At 38.7% G+C, this 26093-nt stretch overlaps 1 protein-coding gene across 2 annotated transcripts; it reads left to right on the top strand.

Annotated features, from left to right (window-relative positions):
• Positions 1-44: 44 nt before the first annotated feature.
• On the top strand, positions 45-26093 carry vcam1a (vascular cell adhesion molecule 1a). Of its 2 annotated transcripts, none has more exons than XM_058793740.1 (6): positions 45-229; positions 314-604; positions 8490-8783; positions 21415-21675; positions 21763-22029; positions 25476-26093. In XM_058793740.1, exons 1-6 carry the CDS (start codon positions 169-171, stop codon positions 25619-25621), a joined length of 1320 nt encoding a protein of 439 aa, XP_058649723.1. In that variant the 5' UTR covers positions 45-168; the 3' UTR covers positions 25622-26093. The 2 variants fall into 2 exon arrangements, with proteins under 2 accessions (XP_058649723.1, XP_058649714.1); XM_058793731.1 differs by having other exon boundaries at positions 25473-26093.

Below are 26093 nucleotides of genomic sequence, written 5' to 3'. Positions count from 1 at the left end.
TGATGAGTGAGCCAAATGAATAATGTGTGTATGGAGAAACAGAAAGGAACAGGCTGGATGGTTGATCAGTATCTTGGTTAGAAAACAGCTGTGGTGGGAATATCCAGCAGCATTATCGTGTTATTTCTCAGTTTGCATGTTGAATGAGTGAAACACAACGGCAGCAAAATGTATGGAGTGAAATGCATCACTTTTGCACTGTGGATTAATATTCTTAGTGTAACAACAGGTAAGAAGACCTCACACAGCTGTTTTAACACAATTTTAACCTTCCACATTTCATTATTTTGACAATACACATTGTTTTCCACAGGAGAAAAAAAATGTATACTGGAATTAAGCCCAAAAGAGCCAGTGATTCATGTTGGTCAGGATTTGGAGCTGACCTGTCGAGTGACTGATTGTCCGGATTGTCCGAATAATAATAATGTGACCTTCACCTGGAGAACAACACAGGATAAATTTCACGGTGGAGAGATTAAAAATGAGCAGACTGTTTCCCGCATGCTGATCAGGAACATCTCTGTCAAACACAGTGAAAGAGTTGTGTGCAAAGCTACTTGTCAGCAAACTCAAGAGAAAACGTCAAAGATACAAATGTTCTGTAAGTAATGTTTCACCTGTAATCCTAATTAGACAGTTATTAATTTATGGATATGGCAGGCTGTTGTAACATTAATAAGTACTTTTACACATCACTAGCATTTATTTATCCACTAACCTATTCCTGTGCTGACTAGCTATGCTGCTTGGTACATAAATATTCCAATAATGTATCTGTTTTTTTTTTTGTTACTAGTATTTACCTATTCCAGTGTTGCTTTTAATTACTTTTTAAAATTACTATTCATTATTTTTCAGTTACTAGTTAATGATTGCAGTCCTTACAAATAACAGTTTTATACCAGTTGCTGATGTACTTTCTTGATTGTAATGACTTATGTAAATGGATACTCCACCCCAAATTGAACATTCTTTCATCATTTCATCATGTCCACATGCTGTCCCAGATGTACAGTTGTGCTCAAAATTAATCATACCCTTGGTAAATATAATCAAAGCAATCTGTGAAATTAAATCTGCATTGTTAAACCTTTTGATATTTTATTTTCAAAATTAACAAAAATCTAACCTTTCATTGGAGAATAGGAATTTAAAAGGGGTAGGAGGGGTCTCATTATGAAATAAATGTTTTTTCTCTCTAATACACATTGGCCACAATTAATCATGCCCGTTTATTCAATACCTTTTGCCAAGATAACAGCTCTGAGTCTCTCATGCTTGATGAGACTGGAGAACACCTGACAAGAGATCAGAGACCATTCCTTTATACAGAATCACTCCAGACACTTAAGATGTCCAGCTCCATGTTGGTGCTTCTTCTCTTCAGTTCACCCACTCATTTTCTATAGGGTTCAGGTCAGGGAACTGGGATGGCCAAGGCAGAAGCTTGCTTTTGTGCTCAGTAACCCATTTTTGTTGTGATTTTGATGTTTGTTTGTGGATCATTGTCCTGTTGGAAGATTCAAACATGACCCATTACAAGATTTCTAGCAGGGACAGTCAGGTTTAGATTTTTTTTTTAATCTGTTGGTATTTGATATAATTCATGATCTATCTGAACAAGATATTCAGGATCTCAGAAATAGGCCCACAACATTTAAGATCCAGCAGTATATTTCATTGTTTCATTGTACACCCTTTTTGCACCAAACCCATCTTGAGTGTTTGCTGCTAAAAAGCTCATTTTTTTTTGTTTCATCTGACCATAAAACCCAGTCCTGTTTGAAGTTCCAGTTATTTATTATTATTATTATTATTTATTTATTTTATTTTTTTTACTTTCTGGCTTTCAGAGACTTAACTATTTTTTGCAATTCCTCAGCTGTGATCCTTGGAGAGCCTTTGGCCACTCACCCTCTACTTCTCACCATGCATTAGGACGCTATAGACACAAATCCTCTTCCAGACAGATCTGAAACATTTTGATGGTGGAAAAGGGAATTTTCAATGCTTTAGATATTTTCTTACAGCCACTTTCTAATTTGTGAGGTTCAGTAATCTTTTGCTGCATATCAGAATTATATTCTTTGGTTTTACTTACTGTGATGAATGATTAAGGGAATTTGGCTTTTGTTTTCCCTAATGTTTATATTCTTGGATAATTTCATGTTCCCAGTCACCCTGGTGTGATAAAAAATAAAATAAAAAATTCCAATATTAATGGGAATATACAGTGGGGCAAAAAAGTATTTAGTCAGCCACCAATTGTACAAGTTCTCCCACTTAAAAAGATGAGAGAGGCCTGTAATTTTCATCATAGGTATACCTCAACTATGAGAGACAAAATGAGAAAAGAAATCCAGAAAATCACATTGTAGGATTTTTAAAGAATTAATTGGTAAATTCCTCGGTAAAATAAGTATTTGGTCACCTACAAACAAGCAAGATTTCTGGCTCTCACAGACCTGTAACTTCTTCTTTAAGAGGCTCCTCTGTCCTCCACTCGTTACCTGTATTAATGGCATCTGTTTGAACTCGTTATCAGTATAAAAGACACCTGTCCACAACCTCAAACAGTCCAACTCCAAACTCCACCATGGCCAAGACCAAAGAGCTGTCAAAGGACACCAGAAACAAAATTGTAGACCTGCACCAGGCTGGGAAGACTGAATCTGCAATAGGTAAGCAGCTTGGTGTGAAGAAATCAACTGTGGGAGCAATTATTAGAAAAATGGAAGACATACAAGACCACTGATAATCTCCCTCGATCTGGGGCTCCACGCAAGATCTCACGCCGTGGGGTCAAAATGATCACAAGAACTGTGAGCAAAAATCCCAGGACCACACGGGGGGACCTAGTGAATGACCTGCAGAGAGCTGGGACCAAAGTAACAAAGGCCTCAAATCCTGCAGTGCCAGATGTGTCCCCCTGCTTAAGCCAGTACATGTCCGGGCCCATCTGAAGTTTGCTAGAGAGCATTTGGATGATCCAGAAGAGGATTGGGAGAATGTCATATGGTCAGATGAAACCAAAATAGAACTTTTTGGTAAAAACTCAACTTGTCGTGTTTGGAGGAGAAAGAATGCTGAGTTGCATCCAAAGAACACCATACCTACTGTGAAGCATGGGGGTGGAAACATCATGCTTTGGGGCTGTTTTTCTGCAAAGGGACCAGGACGACTGATCCGTGTAAACGAAAGAATGAATGGGGCCATGTATCTTGAGATTTTGAGTGAAAACCTCCTTCCATCAGCAAGGGCATTGAAGATGAAACGAGTCTTTCAGCATGACAATGATCCCCAACACACCACCCGGGCAACGAAGGAGTGGCTTCGTAAGAAGCATTTCAAGGTCCTGGAGTGGCCTAGCCAGTCTCCAGATCTCAACCCCATCGAAAATCTTTGGAGGGAGTTGAAAGTCCGTGTTGCCCAGCGACAGCCCCAAAACATTACTGCTCTAGAGGAGATCTGCATGGAGGAATGGGCCAAAATACCAGCAACAGTGTGTGAAGACTTACAGAAAACGTTTGACCTCTGTCATTGCCAACAAAGGGTATATAACAAAGTATTGAGATTCAATTTTGTTATTGACCAAATACTTATTTTCCACCATAATTTGCAAATAAATTCTTTAAAAATCCTACAATGTGATTTTCTGGATTTTTTTTTTTCCTCATTTTGTCTCTCATAGTTGAGGTATACCTATGATGAAAATTACAGGCCTCTCTCATCTTTTTAAGTGGGAGAACTTGCACAATTGGTGGCTGACTAAATACTTTTTTGCCCCACTGTACATATAAAGAGATATTTAACTAATAACGATTTCTGGGCTACAAATAATTGTAGTCATTGTGCATTAGAGAAATATTATATACAGTATCTCACAGAAGTGAGTACACCCCTCACATTTTTGTAAATATTTTATCTTTTCATGTGACAACACTGAAGAAATGACAATTTTCTACAATGTAAAGTAGTGAGTGTACAGCTTGTGTAACAGTGTTAATTTGCTGTCCTCTCAAAATAACTCAACACACAGCCATTAATGTCTAAACCGCTGGCCACAAAAGTGAGTACTCCCCTAAGTAAAAATGTCCAAATTGGGCCCAAAGTGTTAATATTTTGTGTGGTCACCATTATTTTCCAGCACTGCCTTAACCCTCTTGGGCATGGAGTTCACCAGAGCTTCACAGGCTGCCACTGGAGTCCTCTTCCACTCCTCCATGACGACATCATGGAGCTGGTGGATGTTAGAGACCTTGTGCTCCTCCACCTTCCGTTTGAGGATGCCCCACAGATGCTCAATAGGGTTTAGGTCTGGAGACATGCTTGGCCAGTCCATCACCTTTACCCTCAGCTTCTTTAGCAAGGCAGTGGTCGTCTTGGAGGTGTGTTTGGGGTCATTATCATGTTGGAATAGAAGGGAGGGGATCATGCTCTGCTTCAGTATGTCACAGTACATGTTGGCATTCATGGTTCCCTCAATGAACTGTAGCTCCCCAGTGCCGGCAGCACTCATGCAGCCCCAGACCATGACACTCCCACCACCATGCTTGACTGTAGGCAAGACACACTTGTCTTTGTACTCCTCACCTGGTTGCCGCCACACACGCTTGACACCATCTGAACCAAATAAGTTTATCTTGGTCTCATCAGACCACAGGACATGGTTCCAGTAATCATGCTTTGTCTTCAACAAACTGTTTACGGGCTTTCTTGTGCATCATCTTTAGAAGAGGCTTCTTTCTGGGACGACAGCCATGCAGACCAATTTGATGCAGTGTGCGGCGTATGGTCTGAGCACTGATAGGCTGACCCCCCCACCACCACCCCTTCAACCTCTGCAGCAATGCTGGCAGCACTCATACGTCTATTTCCCAAACACAACCTCTGGATATGACGCTGAGCACGTGCACTCAACTTCTTTGGTCGACCATGGCGAGGCCTGTTCTGAGTGGAACCTGTCCTGTTAAACCGCTGTATGGTCTTGGCCACCGTGCTGCAGCTCAGTTTCAGGGTCTTGGCAATCTTCTTATAGCCTACGCCATCTTTATGTAGAGCAACAATTATTTTTTTCAGATCCTCAGAGAGTTCTTTGCCATGAGGTGCCATGTTGAACTTCCAGTGACCAGTATGAGAGAGTGAGAGCGATAACACCAAATTTAACACACCTGCTCCCCATTCACACCTGAGACCTTGTAACACTAACAAGTCACATGACACCGGGGAGAGAAAATGGCTAATTGGGCCCACTTTTGTGTACTCACTTTTGTGGCCAGCGGTTTAGACATTAATGGCTGTGTGTTGAGTTATTCTGAGGGGACAGCAAATTTACACTGTTATACAAGCTGTACACTCACTACTTTACATTGTAGCAAAGTGTCATTTCTTCAGTGTTGTCACATGAAAAGATACAATAAAATATTTACAAAAATGTGAGGGGTGTACTCACTTCTATACTGATACTGTACATATACACTCCTGAACAAAATCTTAAGACCGGGGGAAACATTACAAGTATTCGCATTTCACGCTGGTGAATTGTAACCAGATTGTAAGTACTGCTTCAAAATGCCAAAAGAAGAAACAGGAGCAAGAGACAAAAAATAGAGAATAGGCAATTTATTGAAAACAGCATTTAAATTCAAACAGGCTGTTCATCAGCTGATCAAAAGTTTAAGACCATAGCTTTAAAAAGTTAAAATCTGCGCAAAAACATGGCTTTCATGTCATTGTCCTCCACACTGTCATGACCTCCTGCTGGCAAAGGCAAAAAGTCTTTGTCTTTGAACGTGGCAGGATTGTTGAGCTGCACAAGCAAGTACGTGCGCAACGCGCCATTGCTGCCGAGGTTGGACGCAGTAAGACAGTCATTTTACATTTCTTAAAAGATCCTGAGTGTTATGGGACAAAAGATTCAAGTGGTAGACCCAAAAAAGATCAGGGGCGTTTATGAGCTGGCTTATCTTTATGCGGAAGTGGTGAAGAAGGCTCTGTGCATATAAGTCTCTTTAAGATAAGGTATTCAATAGTCTTTGATACAGTCCACTTTGAGGGGCACATCCACTTGCATTATATGGACTCACATATGGATTATTTTTCTAAAATCTCTGTGTTCACCTGAAGAAAGTCAGTCAAATTCATCTGGGACATAAAGTAAATGACATAGAAAGAGAATTTTAAAATGAAAGAATTTAGACTTACAAACAGCAAAAAAGACAACACGTGCTGCAAACACTCACAACACGACCAACAACAACAAAAAAAGCGTTGCAAGCTATGGTTGCAAGTAGCACAGACCACAGCGTAAATGATTCAAGGGAACATGATTCATAAGATGCATTTCTTTCTAAAGGCGTGTCCAATGAGGAGATGGCGAGTCAGGATTTTTAACTTCATCTTTGTGACACTGACTCAGAAAACACTAGTTTATTAATAAATAATTCAAATATCTCCTTACTATTTCCCCCAGACACATTCATTGTAACTTTTGATGGGGCACTGCGGCAAGCTTTAGCCTATTTAGTGTGCTCATGTCACGTTGCTGTGCACCATGGTCATGAAAACTCATAATTTGCACACGCTTTTAAGCATCACGGTTTAAAAACAAGTGATTTAAGCTATTGAAATGCAAACAACAGCACTATATGTGTGAGCTGTATGTTTCTGACCGTGCTTTCTGCAACTGGGTCGGATCGAGGCCGGTTCATATTCACACCTTAAACGAACCGTAACAGAGTTCGTTTGGAAGCGGACCGAGACCACCTCTTCAGCTGGGTCTCGGTGCGGTTGTTTGGTGCGCACCCGAGTGTGATTGCTGTATTCACATCTGCCCAAAAGATCCGCACCAAGAGGGGAAATGAACTTGAGTTTGTTTCAATCGAACCAAACAAGACAGGTGTGAATACACCCCAAGTTAGCCAGCTTACCTCCGGTTTCACAGACAAGGCTTAAGGCTAGTCCCAGACTAAAATGCATGTTTGAGCTGTCTCAAGTGAAAATATCTTGCTCTGACATATCTTAAAATATGTCAGTGTCATTGTTCTGTCTCAAGATACACACCCGTAACGTTTTCTTCTAAGGCATTTTCATGAAAGCTGCTTAAATACCTTAATTTAACTAAGGCCCGTCTGTGAAACCGGGCCATAAAGTAGAGTTATAGTAATTGTGAATTTCGTCTGTTTATTTAGGTTAATAATATCCAAAAAGGTACACTCCCAATTGCTGGGTTCAGCCTGTTGTGTCATTAGGGTTATTTTGAATATTTTTACTCAGGTACCGTTTTTTTTTTTTTTTTAACCCAAACGCTGGGTTCAGCTTGTTGGGTGATTTTATTGTGTTATTTTAACGCTGGGTTTCTACCTAACCGCTGGGTTGAGCTTGTCTCCAGTGAAACGTCTCAACAACGCAGCTGCTGAGAGCACAGGCTTTTAAAGTCCACAGAAGAGAGAGGATCTCAGCGCCGCCAACTCTTTTGGAAAATAAAGGTTTGTATACATTTTATTCCATTAATAAAGTCTTTAATGTGGTGTAAATTATATTATTTTACGAAACGCAGCATAAGGACAAGATGTTAGTCAACTGCGGTCGTTTCGTGCTGGAAACACCTTTGCCTTAATGGATTTTATTCGTTATAATACTGAGTGTAATTTAATTTGATGTTAAAATTTTCTCTAATCTCAGTACTGTTTGTTTTTGGGCAGGTTTTGGAGTCAGTCACGCCATCTCTCAGCTACGAGTGAAACGCGAGGCCGCGGTCTAAAGTTCGCAGTTCCCCCGGCGAACAGCAGCCCTTTACCGGCTCAGATTTCAGTGACACACCAGCACGAGAATTAGCACTATTTCGGTAAAAAGCGATTACAGAGAACGGTTGAATACACTTAAATTAAAATGCTACTTCTGTATGCCATTTTTATTTCTAAAATGCTTGTTAAACGAATGTATGTAATATTGTAAACTATGCTGCATTCACCCAAATAAATTCAATTTGTCTTGTATTTTGTCCATGGGATGGGCGTTCTTGCTTAATAATAAATGTTCATCTTTTGATTATTGCTGTTGCCTATAGTAATTCTGTGTGTGATTTTAATTTCCAGCCCATTTAAAGCCAGCAATATATTAATTTTTAAACAATAAATTAAACAACCCTGCATGGTGGGTAAAAACGTTTAACCCATCCAGCTGGGTCGAAATAACCCAGCATGTGTTCTGTCCAATATTTACCCAGTGCTGGGTTGTTTTTAACCCAGCAGTTTTTTTGAACGTGTTGTTAAACTGATTATGTGTTTGTTTTCATAAACATTAATGATGATGATGTGTCCTTAAAACTAACAATAACACTGTCTCTATGGTGATTTATATTTAGGCTATTATTATTTAGGTTTAAAGCTATGATGATCTAAACAGAGTGTGAAAAAAGTAAACCATTTCAGTATTTGTTGTGTGAATGATTTGGATGCTGTTATGATGAAGTGTGTTTTCTGCAGCATTTCCAGAAGATCCCATACTGCCCAAAATAAAGAGTTTGATAGCAAAACAAGAACAGATGCTGATCTGCACAGTCCTCAACATTTACCCTTTGGAAAAGTTTCAGATTGAGTGGCTTCGTGGAGATAAGTCCATCCATAAGGAAGAACCTGATGTAAAAACATTTCATGACCAAGTTCAGAATTATTCCTCTGTGTTCAATTACACACCTTCTGTCGATGATCTTGAAAAGAATATTAGTTGCAAGGCAACACTGAATCTCAACAGTCAGACGAGAACAACAACTGCTGAATGTAAGTTGTTGGGTAATGCACCCAACTTTTATTTATTTATTTTAACTTTTATTAAAAGAATATTCTGAGTTCAATACCAGTTAAAGGGATAGTTCACCCAAAAACAAAAATTGTGTTATTGTTTACTCACCCTCAAGTTGTTTCAAAATTCTTTAAATTTCTTAATTACTTGTCGGACATAAAAGAAGAAAGAAACTCAAATGGGTTTAAAACAACTTGAGAGTGTATAAATGATGGCAGAATTTTCATTTTTAGGTGAACTATCCTTTTAAGCTCAAACAACAGCATTTATGGCATAATGTTGCCACAAAAATAAAGATTACTGTGAGGCAATTACAATGGAAGTAAATAGGGCCAATTTTTGCATGAAAAATTTTTTTCAATCGTTTTAGGCATAACATTGTCACAGCAGCAAAGTTTTAATATTGGCTACAACTTTACACAAAAAAGGCTATTAAATTATTTAAATAATATTAACACAGATATTGTTTACATCTTGTGTTGTTGAAACAGTGAGTATTTTAACGCCCCAAATGCTACAGTGTAACCCAGACTGATTCATTTTTAGAAACTATTTTAGTAGCAGTCAACATTATGTCAATGTTGTCGATTGAGCTTAACTAGTATTGACCCCAGAATATTCCTTTAGAAAATTAACAAGAATTATAGGGGTCATGAACTGCCTTTGTTTTTTATTTTGTACTGTTCTCTGAGGTCCACTTATAATGTTATCAGGATTTTTACATAAAAAAATATATAATTTAGAAGTAATAAGCTATTTTTTGTCCCGTTTTATTTATTTTTTTAAACTGCATTTATGGGCTTTTATGCCTTTAATGGACAGGATAGTAGAGAGCGGACAGGAAAGCATTGGGTGGAGAGAGGGGAGCGGGATCGGCAAAGAACCTTGAGATGGGAATCGAACTCGGGTCGCCGCGAGCACAGTTGCGCTATATGTTGGCGCACTAACAACAAGGCTATTGGTGCCGACTTCTGGCCTGTTTTTCAGAACGCTCTGAATAGGCGTGGAGGATTGTAGACTCAGAAGTAAACACCCACTGCTACGATTGGATAATAGTTGTATATGTTTGACAGCCTACATCCTTCACAGATGGATGCTGCAGTGATTTTGATTAAAAAGCATAAATACTCAGTACATATCAAATGATCTGTGTGATCAAATGTTTTCATGAGCAACAGAAACACTTTTTATATACTTCTTAATACAGGGCCATCTGTTCAAGAATAAAGTTCAACATAAACATGTACTATTTAAATACCAATAAGCCTTTATCAGTGTTTTTTTATTATTAAATGTGACTCATTATAACATTGTGACTATACAGTAAAAAAAAAAAAGTTTTTACTGTTCTAAAAACAGATTTTTTTATTATTATGCAAAAATTATACAAAGGTTTGTACAAGCATATACAACTCACAACAAGTACAAAAACAAATAAACATTCATAAGAATATGTAAAGTGAATTCATGCCAGGGGTAAAATTACAACAATTTAAAGTTAAAAAAAGCTTCATAGGTCTTTCTTGCTTTTTTGTTCTTAATTTTATCTAATGTAGTAGTACCATTTGTTTAATCTCTTTTTATAAAATGTTCAAAGTTTGGCTTAGCTTCCATTTTTTCACACGATTGTAATATTTTCCTAGTAAAATAATATTTGCGAGCTGTATTGGAATTGAAGATGTTAGAAACACATGTCATTGTTGTCATGTGGTGAATTTGGCCAATCCTGAAACAGCTGTGTCATCATCAGCGCTCCCACAATAGGCTTGTTTGAGATGAGCAAAATCTGCGCAGAACCGATCACCGGTGATCACCGCGAGATGCATGCCGGTTAGAAAAGTGTCCGAGTTACGTCCGCCTTGCTCTGATGTCATGCTGACGTGTGCCAAAAAACTCTCGCGACGGCGAGGCGGCTGTGTCGGATTGAGCAGTCGCGCGCAGTTGCTCTCCACCGACTGCGCTGACCAAAAGCATGATGGGAAACGACTGACTGACGACAAAGATTAATGCTCATTGGTTCAGACAACCGTGATGCTGCGTTCTCTTCTAAAATGTTTTATTTTTTAAATCTGATTTCATGCTATTATGTATTTAAATTGTGCATGAATATTCCCAAACACTGACAGTGCGATCTCTGTGTGAGATATGTGATTGTTGTCATATTTTCTATAAAAATCTAAAATACATGTTTGAATTAAAATTAAAATGGAGGATAAATACGCCTTTCGTATGGAATTAAATAGCAAGCACTTTGAGTGTCTTGTTCATCATATTTATATTCATATAAAAGCAACAGAACTGAAATTACATCATGTTTATCAGCAGCACAGCATATGAGTGAGAATAACGCGATATATGCCTTTGATCTCGTTTGATCTCGTTCTACTTTGAGAGGGCAGAACTGTCCGTCTTGACTGCGCTTATTTCACTCCTCCCCTCACTGCAGCCGCCTACTCTCGCCTACATTTCAGGCGAGGCGAGGCGCATCTCAAACAAGCCTAGTAGCTCTGGAGAAACTGTGCAAGCTGAGTCAGCCGGCTGCTCTCGAAACGCTCTCGCGGTACTTTGATGCCACACGTGACAGTGACGTGGCGCCGGCGCCGGCGCCGGTTCAAGTCGGACAAATTTTCTAACCGGCATGCACTTCTTCAAGTCAGCCGCCGATCGGTTTTCATGGCGCCGCATGAAGTCGGACACACCTATCGTTTCCCTGGCCGGTGATCACAAATCATAACAAACTGGCAAATAGCAAAACAAATGCTCAAAGTATCAAAATAACACCAAAACAAAAAAAACTGAAAAATAAGCTAGTTAGCTCAAAACATGAACAACATTAACACAAAAAAATTAAAGTAAAAAAAAAAAAAACAAGTCAAGCACGCCAAAAGAACTAAGTGTGACCAAATCAAAGACGCTCCTTTTTATCTTCCATTTTTCTCCTTTTTAGTCAGAAAGAAAGGGAGGGGGTTGGGGGAAACAAAAGGAGAAGGGAGAGAAAAAAATACTTTATATGACTGAATCTCTCATTAAACCCTCGAAAGAGCATCAGCTACAATATTCTCTGAACCTCTGTTTTGCCGAAGTTCAATATTATAATTTTGCACTATAAGCCCACCTCATTAGGCGTTGATTTTGATTATACATTCAGCACAGGAAAGTGGATTGTGATCAGTATAAACCAGTGGCGGCTGCTGGTCTTTCAAAGAGGGGAAGCTCATTTTCGGCCTACATCATAAAAATTGTCCATTTATTTATACTTAAATTCTGCCCTACGTTCCTTTTCAAGAAAATGCTCTGTGACCCTGTCGTACCAACTAGGCGTCTTTTCCAGTGAGGCTAGCCTACTGTATGAATGAACGAATGAACAAACAATCTTAAAAAAAAGATATTAAACTCGACGGAGGAAATGTGGGAATTAGGTTAAACTGAAACAAGGAATGTGGTGTATAATAGGGTTGTCACCGTACCATAAAAATGTCTTACAATACTATACCAACTTAATTTATAATTCAATTCTACAAATGAATCAAAAATTAATTAATAAATAGATGTAAGTGAAAATAGACAATATTATTCTATGAATACTTAATTAATGTGAATGAATGACTAGCTATTGTTATCCATGAAATGATCTAAATAAAACTAATCTCAGCACTGCACAGAAGCTGCATGAAGTGACATTTAGATGTGGCATTTATTCATTTAGACTGTATTTATGATTGCATAAATAATGTTATGAGATTAATGTTTTAAATACTAAATTCTGAATATAGAAACATGTTGGAAAATAATGTAATATGCCTACTTTAGACGGGAAACTTAAAAACGGCCAGCAGGTGGCAGAAGTTCGTGACTGAATCACTGAGTCATTCAAATGATTCTTTCAAAACGGCTGAATCCTTCAGGAGCGAATCATATGACTGTTTTTATGAATGGCTCAGTGAATCAGTGATTCGCCCAAACCAACGCGGATTTGGATCGAACACAAACGAAACAAAAACAGCACTCTTGCTCGTGTCGTATTGTGTCAGGAGCATTTTTTTTTGCTCGCATATCTTGAAATTTCCGAGTTAACAGCATGTATATTAAAACATAACATTATAAATGAATAAAAAAATATATAATGATTGACAAGAACCAAGTGCAAAGCCGCGATGGGACTGAGCTCGAATAGCTTCAGCGTCAGCGACTTTTTATAGTACAAAATCGCTGTCAATCAAAAGGAGATGCAGACCCTCCAATCATCATGCAGAAGCCCGGCGTCCAGGCCCGCCCACTCCTCCATTCACCCCCAGAGACGCTGAGCGTCCGGGGGCGGGACATAATCACAGCATTTATCCAATGACCGTCTAGTTTCGAAGCACTGAAAAAAACTGTTCAAAGCAGCCCCATTGAAGTCAATGGATGCTCGGCTTCAACAGAGAAATACACTGACGCTACAGGAGTGTATGAGAAGGAAATCGAGTCCGACCTGCTATATGTAGATGATTCTGAACGAACTGGTCTTCGAGATGAACATGTTCTAACGCATTTCAATAAAATGTTAACACAATAGTACATATTTGACCATTAATTTTTTGACATTATAGGGGAAGCCGAGCTTCCCTTGCAGTCTTAAAGAAATCCCCACTGGTATAAACCATCACTGGATTAGCCGTAGACCCAACATAAACTTCTGAAGTGCCAAGAGCAAAGCTAGTGTCTTTTTTTCAATGGTTGAATACAGTGGTGTAGCGGACGGGCATGTAGGGCACACACTGCAGGGGGGCCCCGCGATAACCTCGAAAGACGATGATTGTGTATCGACAATAGCCAGAGATATTGTCAAAAGCATTTCGAGAATTCACTTTAATTCACGTCGGGTTGTAGACACTGGAAATTCACAAATGGCCAAAATCTTAGCTTCCACCGACTGAACCTGGCCCTGACCTACCCGTTTCCCCAAATATGTAACAGTAGCTTTACCAATCTCACATTTGGCAAGATTTAATGTTAACGATGCCTTCTTAAGCACAACCTGATATTGCCGAGTTAGACGTGTTCCTGGGTCAGCATATTTTGTTGACCCTGGAACAACATTGTGATTAACCAATCAGATTTCAAGAACCAGTTTATAATTTTTGTGAAGTTTAGGATTACAGTGTTTGGTGCTTGTACTCATGCATTACTCATGGGTAAGGTTTGGTTTAGGTGTAGGAATATGGTTAAGATTATATTTTTGGATTAAAATGTTGTTCCAGGGTCAACAAAATATGCTGACCCAGGAACACGTCTAACTCGGCAATATCAGGACGTGCCCTTCTCAAGCCTCTGAAATACCATTCTAAGCAAGTGTAAATGATCAGCCTAACTCTCTGAATACACAACTAGGTCGTCCAAATACGCACTACAATTCGAGACCTCCGCTAGTACAGTATTCTCCAAGCGCTGAAATGTTGCCGCGCGTTGTGTAACCCGAATGCCATCACTCTGTATTGCAGGAATGTATCAGGTGTAACAAAGGCAGCTATCTCAGAAGCTCAAAGGGCTAGAGGCACTTGCCATTATCCCTTAAGAAGATCCAATTTACTCACAAACTGAGCCAAGCCAAGACTGTCAAAACAATCATCCATTTGAGGCAAGGGAAAACAATCTGGTACAGTGACAGCATTGATCTTGTGATAATCTATACAAAAAACGATAAGATCCATCAGGTTTTGGAACATAAAGGCATGGTGATTTCCACGGACTGCTGCTAGGTTCAGCATGACCATCTCTTACCAAGTAATCAACTTCCTCTTTCATTAAAGCCCTCTTATGGTGCGTTCAAGTCATGTCGGATAAATCGTATTTATGAGTTGAATGCACATGAACACCACCATGAAATCGTTATTACGAGTAGGAAACTCGAAATATTCTTTAAACCCAGAGTTTCCGAGTCGGAGGTGTGTCAGTGAGAAAATGTGTGAGATGCAATGGACGCAGTCAAAGACAACAGATATGCAGTGTCTGTTTTGATGGTAAATGTGTTGAAATAAATAAAATGATTGTTTTTTTCATAATGTACAATACAACTATATAAGTTACATATATAAAGTATAATATTATTTTATACTACGGGGCCGTTGAATGCTTGAATCTGATTGGCTAACCAACGTTCTAAGGTGTGCAATTATTTTCAGGTAAACGCACAGCGAACGTAGTTCCAGGCAGCTCTTGACCGCATTACATGACTATATCACTTTGCTAAATCATTTCAGTTATTTCAAAAGGTCCTTACAGCTTATAACAGCAAAATAACCAAAACCCACAACGACACTGGCCAAACAAATAAATAAATATAGTAAGCAATAGGATAAAAAGAGATTGTTTCCATGTTTTGCCACAAAATTATGTTTTATTATGTACGTAAAGCACATACTCTATTTCTCCCACTTTCTCTCCCTTGACGCACACACATAGTTTGCACACACTGATACATAAGGCTTATGTTGTTAATGCTATCAGTAAAATAGTTTATTAACTTAAAAGCTACATGACATTTCTCACAAGCGAGGTAATGACCGCGCTGTTTGTGAAGAAAATGAACTTAAAGGGGTCATATGATGCTATTTTAAAGATCATTATTTTGTGTATTTGGTGTAACAGAATATGTTGACATGCTTTAATGTTCAAAAAACACATTATTTTTCAAATACTGTACATTATTGTAGTTCCTCTATGCCCCGCCTCTCTCAAATGCATCGTTTTCTACAAAGCCCCTACTTCCAACAAGTGCAGTCTGCTCTAATTGGCCAACTGACCCAGTGCATTATGATTGGCCGAACACCACAAGCACGCATCGTAAATGTAACGCCCCTTTTTTTTTTAGAAATAGCCTTTGTGCATAGCCAGCCTTGTTCCCGAAACTGTCGTCCATAAAATGCATTGCACAAATTCAATTGGGTTGTGCTGTTCTGTTGTAAACAAATCTTAACCAATGATTCCTAATTACTTTTGAAGGCCAAATAAAGTGCTTTTGCATAGAAACACACCTGACATGGCATGGCTGCATCAACACTACTGCGGTTACTGAAACCACGCCTTCTGTCTTTGCGTCAACATTTGGGCGGCATTACGCAAATATTTCCTCATCGTGACGTATGTGGGGGCGTTTGAATGAGCCGTTTTAGGAGGCCATGGACAAGTCTTAACTTTTATAAAGAATACCTCTTTGGGTTTGAGACTTCGGTCTTTGCAACTTTAGGGATCTCATCTATGCACGAACAGTTTGTTACACTCCAAAGAGAAAGGAAAACTTGAAATCGCATCATATGACCCCTTTAAAGTTTCACTATTAGTGGAGACGCAGCTGCCAAACACTTTTGAGAGACACACAGACTCTCAGAGGTAACGTAATTCACACGCTCTCTCTCTCTCTCCAATAACTTCATTTATAGTTGCATAAGTCTGCTATCAACGGCTCAGTCCTCCATTACTTGGTCTAAAATGACGTTTTGCAATTAGCAATCTAGCAGAAGAAACTAATCCTACTCACAATAGCGTTTTAAGTACAAAAACCGGACGAATGCCTTGAAATATATAATCTTATCGGTGTCTTGAGGTGTGGCAACCGTAGTATAAGCGGAATACTTGACTCCGGGCCGTTGAATTATTAGAAAAATAATGCACACCCGAGGTGGTCACATCACCCGTCATCAATTATTCCTTACATATACAGTATCTCACGAAAGTGAGTACACCCCTCTCATTTCAGCAACAATTTTAGTATATCTTCTCAAGGGACAATACTACACAAATAAAACTTAGATATATTTTAGAGTAGTCAATGTGCAGCTTGTATAGAAGTACAAATTTACTGTCCTCTAAATATAACTCTATAAATATAACATATAGCCATTATTGTCCAAATAACTGGCAAGAAAAATGAGTACACCCTAAGTGAACATGTCAAAACTGTGTCGTGTCAATATTTTGTAGAAGCACCATTGTTATCTAGCACTGCCTTAATCCTCCTGGGCATGGAGTTCACCAGAGCTGCACAGGTTGTTGCTGGCATCCTCTTCCACTCCTCCATACTGACATCACGGAGCTGCTGGATGTTAGACACATGGCGCTTCTCCACCTTCCGCTTGAAGATGCCCCACATGTGCTCAGTAGGGTTCAGGTCTGGAAACATACTTGGCCACTCCATCACCTTCACCTTCAGCTTCATCAGCAAGGCAGTTGTCATCTTGGCGGTGTGTTTGGGGGTTTCCAGTTTCTGAAAGGAGGGCATCATCTTCTGCTTCAGAATGTCACAGTACATGTTGGAATCCATGTTTCCCTCAGTGAACCGTAGCTCCCCAGTACCAGCAGCACTCATGCATCCCCAGACCATGATGCTACCACCACCATGCTTGACTGTAGGCAAGACACAATATTCTTGGTACTCCTCACCAGGGCATCGCCATACATGCTGGACACCATCTGAGCCTCATCAGACCACAGGACATAGTTCCAGTAATGCATGCTCTTGGACAGGTTGTCTTCAGCAAACTATTTGCAGGCTTTTTTGTAAGCCAGCTTCAGAAGAGGTTTCTTTCTGGGAGGACGGCCATGCAAACCGACTTGCTGCAGTGTGTGACGTATGGTTTGAGCACTGACAAGCTGACCTTCCACTTCTGCAACCTCTAAAACAATGCTGGCAGCACTCATGCGTCTGTTTTTTGAAGCCAGCTTCTGCACCTGACGCACAGCACGAGGACCTAACTTCTTTGATCGAGCCTTGCGAGGCCTGTTCCGAGTGAAATCCGTCTTGGAAAACCTCTGTATGACCCTGGTCACTGTACTGTAAACTCAGTTCCAGGGTGTTACCGAACTTCTTATAGCTTAGGCCATCTTTGTGGAGAGCAACAATTCTAATTCTCAAATCCTCAGAGAGTTCTTTGCCATGAGGTGCCATGTTGAACATCCAGTGGTCAGTATGAGAGAATTGTACTCAAAGCACCAAATTTTAACTGCTCTAAAACAAGATACACAAATTTGTATGGTCCTGTCAAGCAGACAAAAACATGAACATGATGAATAGGACATGTGGCTTTGCATGGTTAAACAACGTATAGCTGTTTTCACGTAGGGTGTACTCACTTTTGTTGCCAGTTTTTTGACAATAATGGCTATATGTCGAGTTATTTTCACAGAGGACAGTAAATCTTTACTGCTATACAAGTTGCACATTGACTACTTTAAAATATATCCAAGTTTCATTTCGATAGAACGGTCCCTTGAAAAGATATACTAAAATGACTGCCGAAATGTGAGGGGTGTACTCACTTTTGTGAGATACTGTAATTGCCATAGAATATATAATGATTCAGTTTACAACACCTTCATAAATTGAATAAAAACAGAAAAAAGCTAAAACGATGCACATTCTTTATTCATCATTTCGTAGATTTAGAGTTGAAAATTTTTTTTAATTTTATTTAGAAAAGTTAAATCGCCATCTTGTTCTGACCAAAGTGACTTTGACGCCGTAATTACGACTTGTCAACTAGTAAGCATGAACGTCCCAAGAGGACTTGAACGCAGCATTAGTAGCGTTCACTCTATATGGATGCTGCTTAATTGGAGATGAATCCTTGACATTAATATCATGGTATAACACCCTAATCTGCGTAGGAACATCACAAAATATTGCAGGGAAATTGTAAGTAAATCTTGTTTCTGCAAGTCAGTTAAACAGGCAAGGAAGTTAGAAAGATCATTTAATATTTCTGAATTTGACAAATGTATAAACGTGTAACAGTACAAGCATTCTTTCAGTTTGGTACGCATGTGTACCGAACAAATCATTCAATTTTTTTCAGGAAAGTCAGACAATACATGCCGTTTTGGCGTTCACCTCTTTACTACTAGTTTTGATGCAAAATAAACATGAATGAACATCTCATGTAATTGCTCAATCGGTGTTTCAATTGTGGAAAGACGTCAATAAAACAGCTTGTAAACAAAATGTTACATAGATTTGAATTTACCTCAGGCAAGTCATCAGTATCTACAGCTCGTTATTTCCTAGAAAAATGAAGTCTAGGGAAGAGCATTTTGAGAAATATTAAGACTATTTACTTCATTAAATTTTCCTTTACCTGTTAGTGAAATAAATCTCTTATGAAACAAGTTATGACAGCCATTGCATGTGTAAATGATTATATGTCAACAACAAATAGAAATTGTATCATTTATAAGTTCATTTAAAAACTATTGTGTGCAATTTACATGTTTTCATACAAATTTTCAATTTGAGTGTTATTATAGTTAAAAAATAAAAGTAATTGAATTTTGGGCTCTGTTGTTAATTGTAACCTTATATTAAAGTAAAAGGCTCCCCTATAGTTCCCCTATAGACTCCTGTAAAGGAATTCCCTCATTCCAATTCACTAACTGTTTCTACACAGTACTTCTTCAACATTGATTTCAGGGTTTGATGAAATCTTCCTAAAGCCCCATACTCTCTGGATGATATGAACTCGACACATGCTGTGTGATATTAAGGGAACTCAACACCAGTGCAAACAACTTGGAAAGGAAATTCGTACCTGACAATCCAAAAGTAGAATAAAAAAAAAAACTTGACAAGAGACTTAATTACAGCCTTGGCAGCAATTTTACACAAGGGTATAGCTTCTGGATAATGAGTGGTGGTATATGTATATGCAATCGACAATCACAATCGCAATTGACAGTCACATGTTCAAATGGCTCACCCAGTGCTGGAAATGAGCGGAGCTGGGGAAATAACCTCATTTGGATTCCCCATATATTGACAAATATGACATGTACGGCAATAATTTGCTACATCTTTCTTAAGTCCAGGCCAAAAAACAAAAACAATACCGCAAAATGTAGTCATACGTTTTGATAACCCCTAACTGTCCAGATAAAACAGGATCATGAGGAAGAGCAGTGGTGTGCAGGGTTGGTATAGGGTGGCTGGCTCATAGCCCTTGCTCCGTTAATCGCCAATGCTAATGTGTCCTTTCGGTCTGGTCTAGTTGCCCCCAGACCACGACTGTGCCCTTGTAACGCCAATTCTCCCCTGCCCCTCCGGGTGTCTGAGCACGCCACTGAGCAAGAGAAAGTTCATGAACTCGATAAGCTGAAGGAATTAATACTTGATATACCGTTGAACCCTCGTCACTAACACTAACTTTCGGTTGCCAATTTCAGCAAGCCATCTTCTACAGTATAATAAGCACCCTTGCTTTGCCATCATCTCTGCCCAAAGAAAAACATTTAACCAAGGATTCATCCTCTCTCTGAGTCACCACAATTTTCTCACGAGTAACAGGCAGAGATAAAGGGACATGAACATTCATAACTTCAGAGTCTTTATGAACAGAAACACTCTGCGCTGCATCTTCGCCAGTCTCCTCCCTACACACAAAAAAGTATCATTCAATACAATCCGTCATTCCTTTCCTTTGCCTGAGCACAAGTAAAGACGCATGCGGAGAACTTCAGAGCAATTCTGAGCTAGTTCATCTGTTTCAGAAGATGAAATGGGATGATCAACAACTTCTAAAGCAGGTAAAACCCTTTCCCCAGCCAAATCATTCCCTAAAACAAAGGACACCCCTGGAACTGGGAGTGCAGGATGCACCCAGTGATGCAAAGGTACCTTCACAACATCCATACTAATGCCTTGAACTAATATACTAGATCCCAAATATGATTGATCAGAAAAGGGTAAAGTATCAGAGCCTATAAATGAATAGGCAGCCCCCATGTCACGCAACGTGTATTTCCACCTGCTCCTCACAATTTCCCATGAAAGATACCAAACCCTTCAACAAAAATGGGTCATATATACTATCAGGCAAAACTCCTATTTCTCTCATATCCTCAGAGATAGTTTTTACCAAAGCAACAGGTGAAGAACAGAAACAGAAGAAGTTGTTTATGTTCCAATGCTAAACGATTGGCAATTACGTGACCCACTTTAACAATAATAACACTGCTGTTTTTCTTTTGGCTGTTCGTTTACCATTTTTACTTGTACCAGCTGTGATGGAACAACAACAGGTGTGCTTTTATCTTTTAATATTTCCGATAAATGCAGAATTCTGCATAGACCTGTATTAGCCGCTCTTGTTATTTACACTACATCCATGAATTGGTGGGCGGGGCTAAAGAGGCAGTGATGTAGAAGCAGGCATTGATCTTCTGTGGACCAGGCGCTTATCCACACTATTACATTCCACAAGCTGCCGTTTTGGCAGACTGGCTTCATTATAAGCCGTTTTAGACTAACAAGAAAGTTTTGAGTTCTGAAACTTACAGGATGTTTTTATAGTACAATAAGGTGACCAGACATGCCACTTCCCGGGGACACATTCTGTTCAGGATTTCTAAATTGCCTAAATTAAACAGGCACTAACAACCAACACCTGGTTATTTTAGGCAATTTAGAAATCCTGTGCAGAACGTGTCCCCGGGAAGTGGCACGTCTGGTCACCTTATAGTACAATGACCTCTTATATGTCAAAATATGTCTTATATGTCAAGAGAATTTTGTTTTCTCAGTTCATGACCCCTTTAAATCACTTTTCATGTGGCATCAATGAAAACTCTACATTTAATTCCCAGATGGTCCAGGGCATATAACAGTTTCTAGTAATAATACCTCGGTAAACCTTGGCGAACGTTTGGAGATAACATGTCATGCAGACGGAAACCCCAAACCAACGATCTTGTGGCGGAAACTAGGGGAGACTCAGCCTGAAGTCCAGAGTCAGAACCACAAGCTGATAATAAATAATGCTTCCTGGTCTCAGGCAGGTTTCTATCAGTGTAATGCCAGCAATGGTGTGGGAAGCCAGCAAATGAAAATAAAAGTCATGGTTGTAGGTGGGTAAATTAACTCATGATGAAATCAGTTGTCTTGTCTAATCATTTTATACCTGGCCATGATCTTTAACCTTTTTTTAAATGCAGGTCCTCCAAACATCCCCAAAATCCAGTTAAGCCATACAGAAGAGCCCAAAGAAGGAGAGAGCGTAAGCATAGTCTGTTCTTCAGAGGGCAGGAGTGCAGAACTGACACTGTACAGACGGTCCCAGATCATTGTGACAGGAGATCTGAACGAATCAGCTGTGCGTTTAAACATCTCATCAATCCAAATAACAGATGCAGGGATTTACACCTGTGAAGCAAAAAATTCCTTTGGCATTAAGAGAAGCACAATCAACATTACAGTCCAAGGTGAATTTATAACACTCTGGAGATCATGCTTAGGAAACGTTATTGCATGGGAAGTCAGTTTGCAGCATTATTTATACACTATTATAGTTTGAATTAATATTATGAATTAGCTTTGTTTTTATATTTTCAGTTTTCATTAGAATTTTAGTCTTTTTCATTCATGTTTGCTTTTATTTAAATATTAATATGTTGGTTTAATTTATTTTTATTTCAGTTTTACTTTTAGCTCGATTTTCAGTTTTGCCAAGTCCACGGTGGAATTCGGCTACTTTTACACTGCTGATTGCGTTTTAGTCCGCTGGTTAAAGCGATCTCCCCCAACTTCCCTGAATGCGATTAGGCGAAGAGGAGAGGGGAAAACTACAGAGAAAAAGGAAATGGGCTAGTTATGGGCTCATTTTAAATAGCAAGTGGGCTGGTTTTGTTTCATAGACCTTGCAACCCTGTTTAAACCCCTTTTTTAGACTTTATTTACAATTAGCAATTTTAGTGCAATTTAGTGCAACTTTAGTATTTCAACTTATTTTAGTGCCAACATATTTAAGTTGCCAAGGCAACATTTCAGGGTTTTTTGTGTTTTGTTTTGTTTTTCCATCTACTGTTTATTTTATTTCAGAATTTAAATAAATGGTCTTTGTTACCAATAAAAACCCTGCTTTGCACATAAAAACAATCAACAACAACCACAAAACTATACTTGGGTGTTGTTAAACAAGTTTCTCATGAGGAGCAACCTTCATTTCTTTAGCTCTTAGTTCTCAAATCTGATGACTGCTCAGCTCCTGTGGCCTTATGGGATAGCAAAGTGAACACTGGTAGCACTATTCGCATGTGTATATTCAAATACTGGAAATATAATTATCAGCTGAACCTGGGGTGTACTCCAGGAAGCAGGTTATGTGACACACCTGGGAAAGTTTATGGAATAGTTAACAGAAAACCCTAAACTAGAGGTCTGTGCGGGACTGTTTTTCTAGTCCCGCTCCCGCCGCGTTATATTCCACACCCACCCACTCCCGCTATATATTCACTCTTTGTTCACCTGCTGTCCACTTAAAATCATCTTCTTCCTGACCAGACCGTTCCCGCTTAATTTAGATCTCGTTTCCAGAATCTCACATTCAAATTTCTGCTACTGAAAGAGAGAGATAACAAATAGAAGTGTAATCTGCACAAAAATTTGTTTAAAATTTTGCAAAAAATATTAAAATTAAAATTAAAAATTGTATTTCTTATTTTTATTCATCTCGTTAAGATACAATTCGTTTAACATTTTGCTGTCAACACAATAGGAAAAAGTGTAGCAGAGAGGAAAAAAAGTAGGTTGTACAAAAATTGTAGCCTATCTGTTATTTTTATTAATCTTGTCAAAATACAAAGTTCGTTTAACATTTTGCTATTAACGCAGTAGGAAAAGTGTCGCAGAGAAAAAAAAAAAAAAAGACATCTGTCATTAAAAATGATAGGCTAAGCAAAATATGAACAAAGCCGAGTTGAACATCCTTCAAGGACAGCGCATGCACACTTTGCTCTGTCACTCATCGACCACCTGCCTGTTCTGTCTGCTTGACAGACAGAATGTTTACTACCCATACAGCCTGCTCTGAGCACCGTTATGCACACGCTGCGCGCACAGACCCTGCAAATAAAATGCATGATGCAGAAAGCACTGGTCCATGCGTGCAGCACATGCATAACAGTCCTGAGTGGAGGCTGTACCGGTGGTCGATAAGAATGAGTAAAGTGCAGATATCAGTTCCTCCAGGATTTCATGATTTTTTTGTGTGATTTTTGCGATCAAAATGACTGATTTTGTGGTGCTAATTTCCATAAATTTGTGACAAATTTGCGATTTTTTCTTTTTTTTTCTTTTAAATTATGATATCACATTTACCAGATTAACTCAAGTGAAGTCACCTTTATTTATATAGTGCTTTTAACAATACAGATTGTGTCAAAGCAGCTTTACAGTATCAAATAGGAAAATAGTGTCGGTAGTAAACAATAGTACAATAGTAAACACTCAATTTTCAGTTAAAGGTATTTCATTACTGAATTCAGTGGTGTCATCATCCAGCTCAGTACAGTTCTAATAGTATTTGTGCAATCACGTAGACGATATCGCTGGAAATGAAGTGTCCCCATAGGGATGCACGATTAATCGCATGCGATTTTGAACCAGCTGAAGTTTATTAAACGTGCAGATTATGTATTGTGTTAGATGCACAATATTCACAAATAACAAACAAAATGCATAAAGCTGGTTTATTTTGGTCTCTTAGTCAATTCTGAAATATTTTAACTTTTAAAACAACCTTAGGACCCTTTTTCCACCTTACCTAGGTAAACATTAACAAATAAGCATTGTAGCTGTACATACTGCTTGTAAATACAATTCATACATTTGGTATGGTCTCTTAATAAATTCTGATATATTGATATATTATATATTGATATATAAAAAATAGAAAGGGAAAAAATTTAATAATTAAAAAACACTGAGTCGTCAGCGTTGGTATTGTATCAGACTTTACTGATCAGTGTGCACTTAATGCACTTAACATTATATGAAATTTAAGTTCAAATGGAGTTAACAAAGTTTTTGACCAGCGAATGACGGAGATGGAGTGTCATTATAACGGCTGTAACTGTTATCTGAGGCAGCAAGTGCATCGCAATATATGCTTTCATCAACTTTTACAGGTTATATGACGTTTATTGTAGCTATATGGGCGCTTAGTTTTTCTTGTTGTTTAATACACTTGGTCAAAATCTCAATTTTTTTTTTTTTTTGCGATTATTTTGCGGTTAAATGACGAATTATGCAGGATCACAAAAAAAATGCAACATTTTGCATTGTATTCAGCGATTGCGGAATCGCGAAAAACTGGAGGGACTGAGATGCTGTTCTGAAAGGATACTGAAACGGGTATTGTTACCGTTCAAATTCCAACAGAGTTACCGACCGCTACCGTGGTTTTATTTGTAAATTTAATCCCACGTCGCAAGAAATCTGCTCGGGTCCCACGGGAGAGCCACAGGAATGCAGACTTCTACCCTAAACCTTTGGTTCCGTAAATGAGTATCGCTGAGAACATTTTCCATTAAAACAGCTTGCCATAATCCTTGAATCCAGTGTTCTAATGAAAGTGTCTTGTGTGTCACTAGTAAGAACTACCCTAAGTATGACTGAACTTACTCTAAGGCGTGGTTTTGTAACCGGCATACATTGAGTAAGAAAGTTTTAGGTTAATCAAATAAAAAAGTTGTAGCCAAAGGAAAATCAGTGGCTTTTTTTTAGCAATTAAATAATACATGAACAAAAAATATATCTACAACACCCTTTTGCAGTGACTATACTGAAATTATAGCAGTGAGGATGGAATATTCCAGTTAGATTTATGTTTCTCGAATCTTGTTGATTTTTACTCTTTTTAATCCAGCAGCACATGACATCTGGAGCAAGCCAGACCTGCCTGTGGCCATACTGCCGGCTGTAGGGTCAGTGTCGCTGTTGACCGCTGCTGTACTGCTGATCCGACGCTGCAGAAAGAAAGCCAAGAGCGACTCCAGTAACATCTCACTCGACTAAACTTTACATTTTTGAAATGTCTCTTATGCTCATGAAGGATACACCTATTTGATTAAAAAAGAAAGTAAAAATAGCAATATCAAAAAAGTACTTTTTTTAAATATATTTTAAAAATGTAATTTTATTTCTACGGTGCTGAATTCTCAGCATCATTATGCCAGTCTTCAGTGCAGGGGCGGCGTTTCCGTATGGCAGTTGCCATACCCTATAGCCCAGTCAGGTGCTGTGAAAAATTATCCAAACTTGAGTCTTATAATTCGTTATTATTATTTTAAATCAGAGGGGTTTTTTTTTTGGCCAAGTGTATTAAACAACAAGAAAAACTAAACGCCCATATAGCTACAATCAATAACGTTATATAACCTGTAAAAGTTGATGAAAGCATATAATTCACTTGCTGCCTCAGATAACAGTTACAGCCGTAAAACACTCCATCATTCTCTGGTCAAAAACATTGTTAACCCCATTTGAG

The sequence above is a fragment of the Onychostoma macrolepis genome, chromosome 02, assembly GCF_012432095.1.
Source record: "Onychostoma macrolepis isolate SWU-2019 chromosome 02, ASM1243209v1, whole genome shotgun sequence".
NCBI lineage: Eukaryota > Metazoa > Chordata > Actinopteri > Cypriniformes > Cyprinidae > Onychostoma > Onychostoma macrolepis.
Note: the sequence above shows the minus strand (reverse complement) of the source record. Positions and strands in the feature narration are given on the sequence as shown.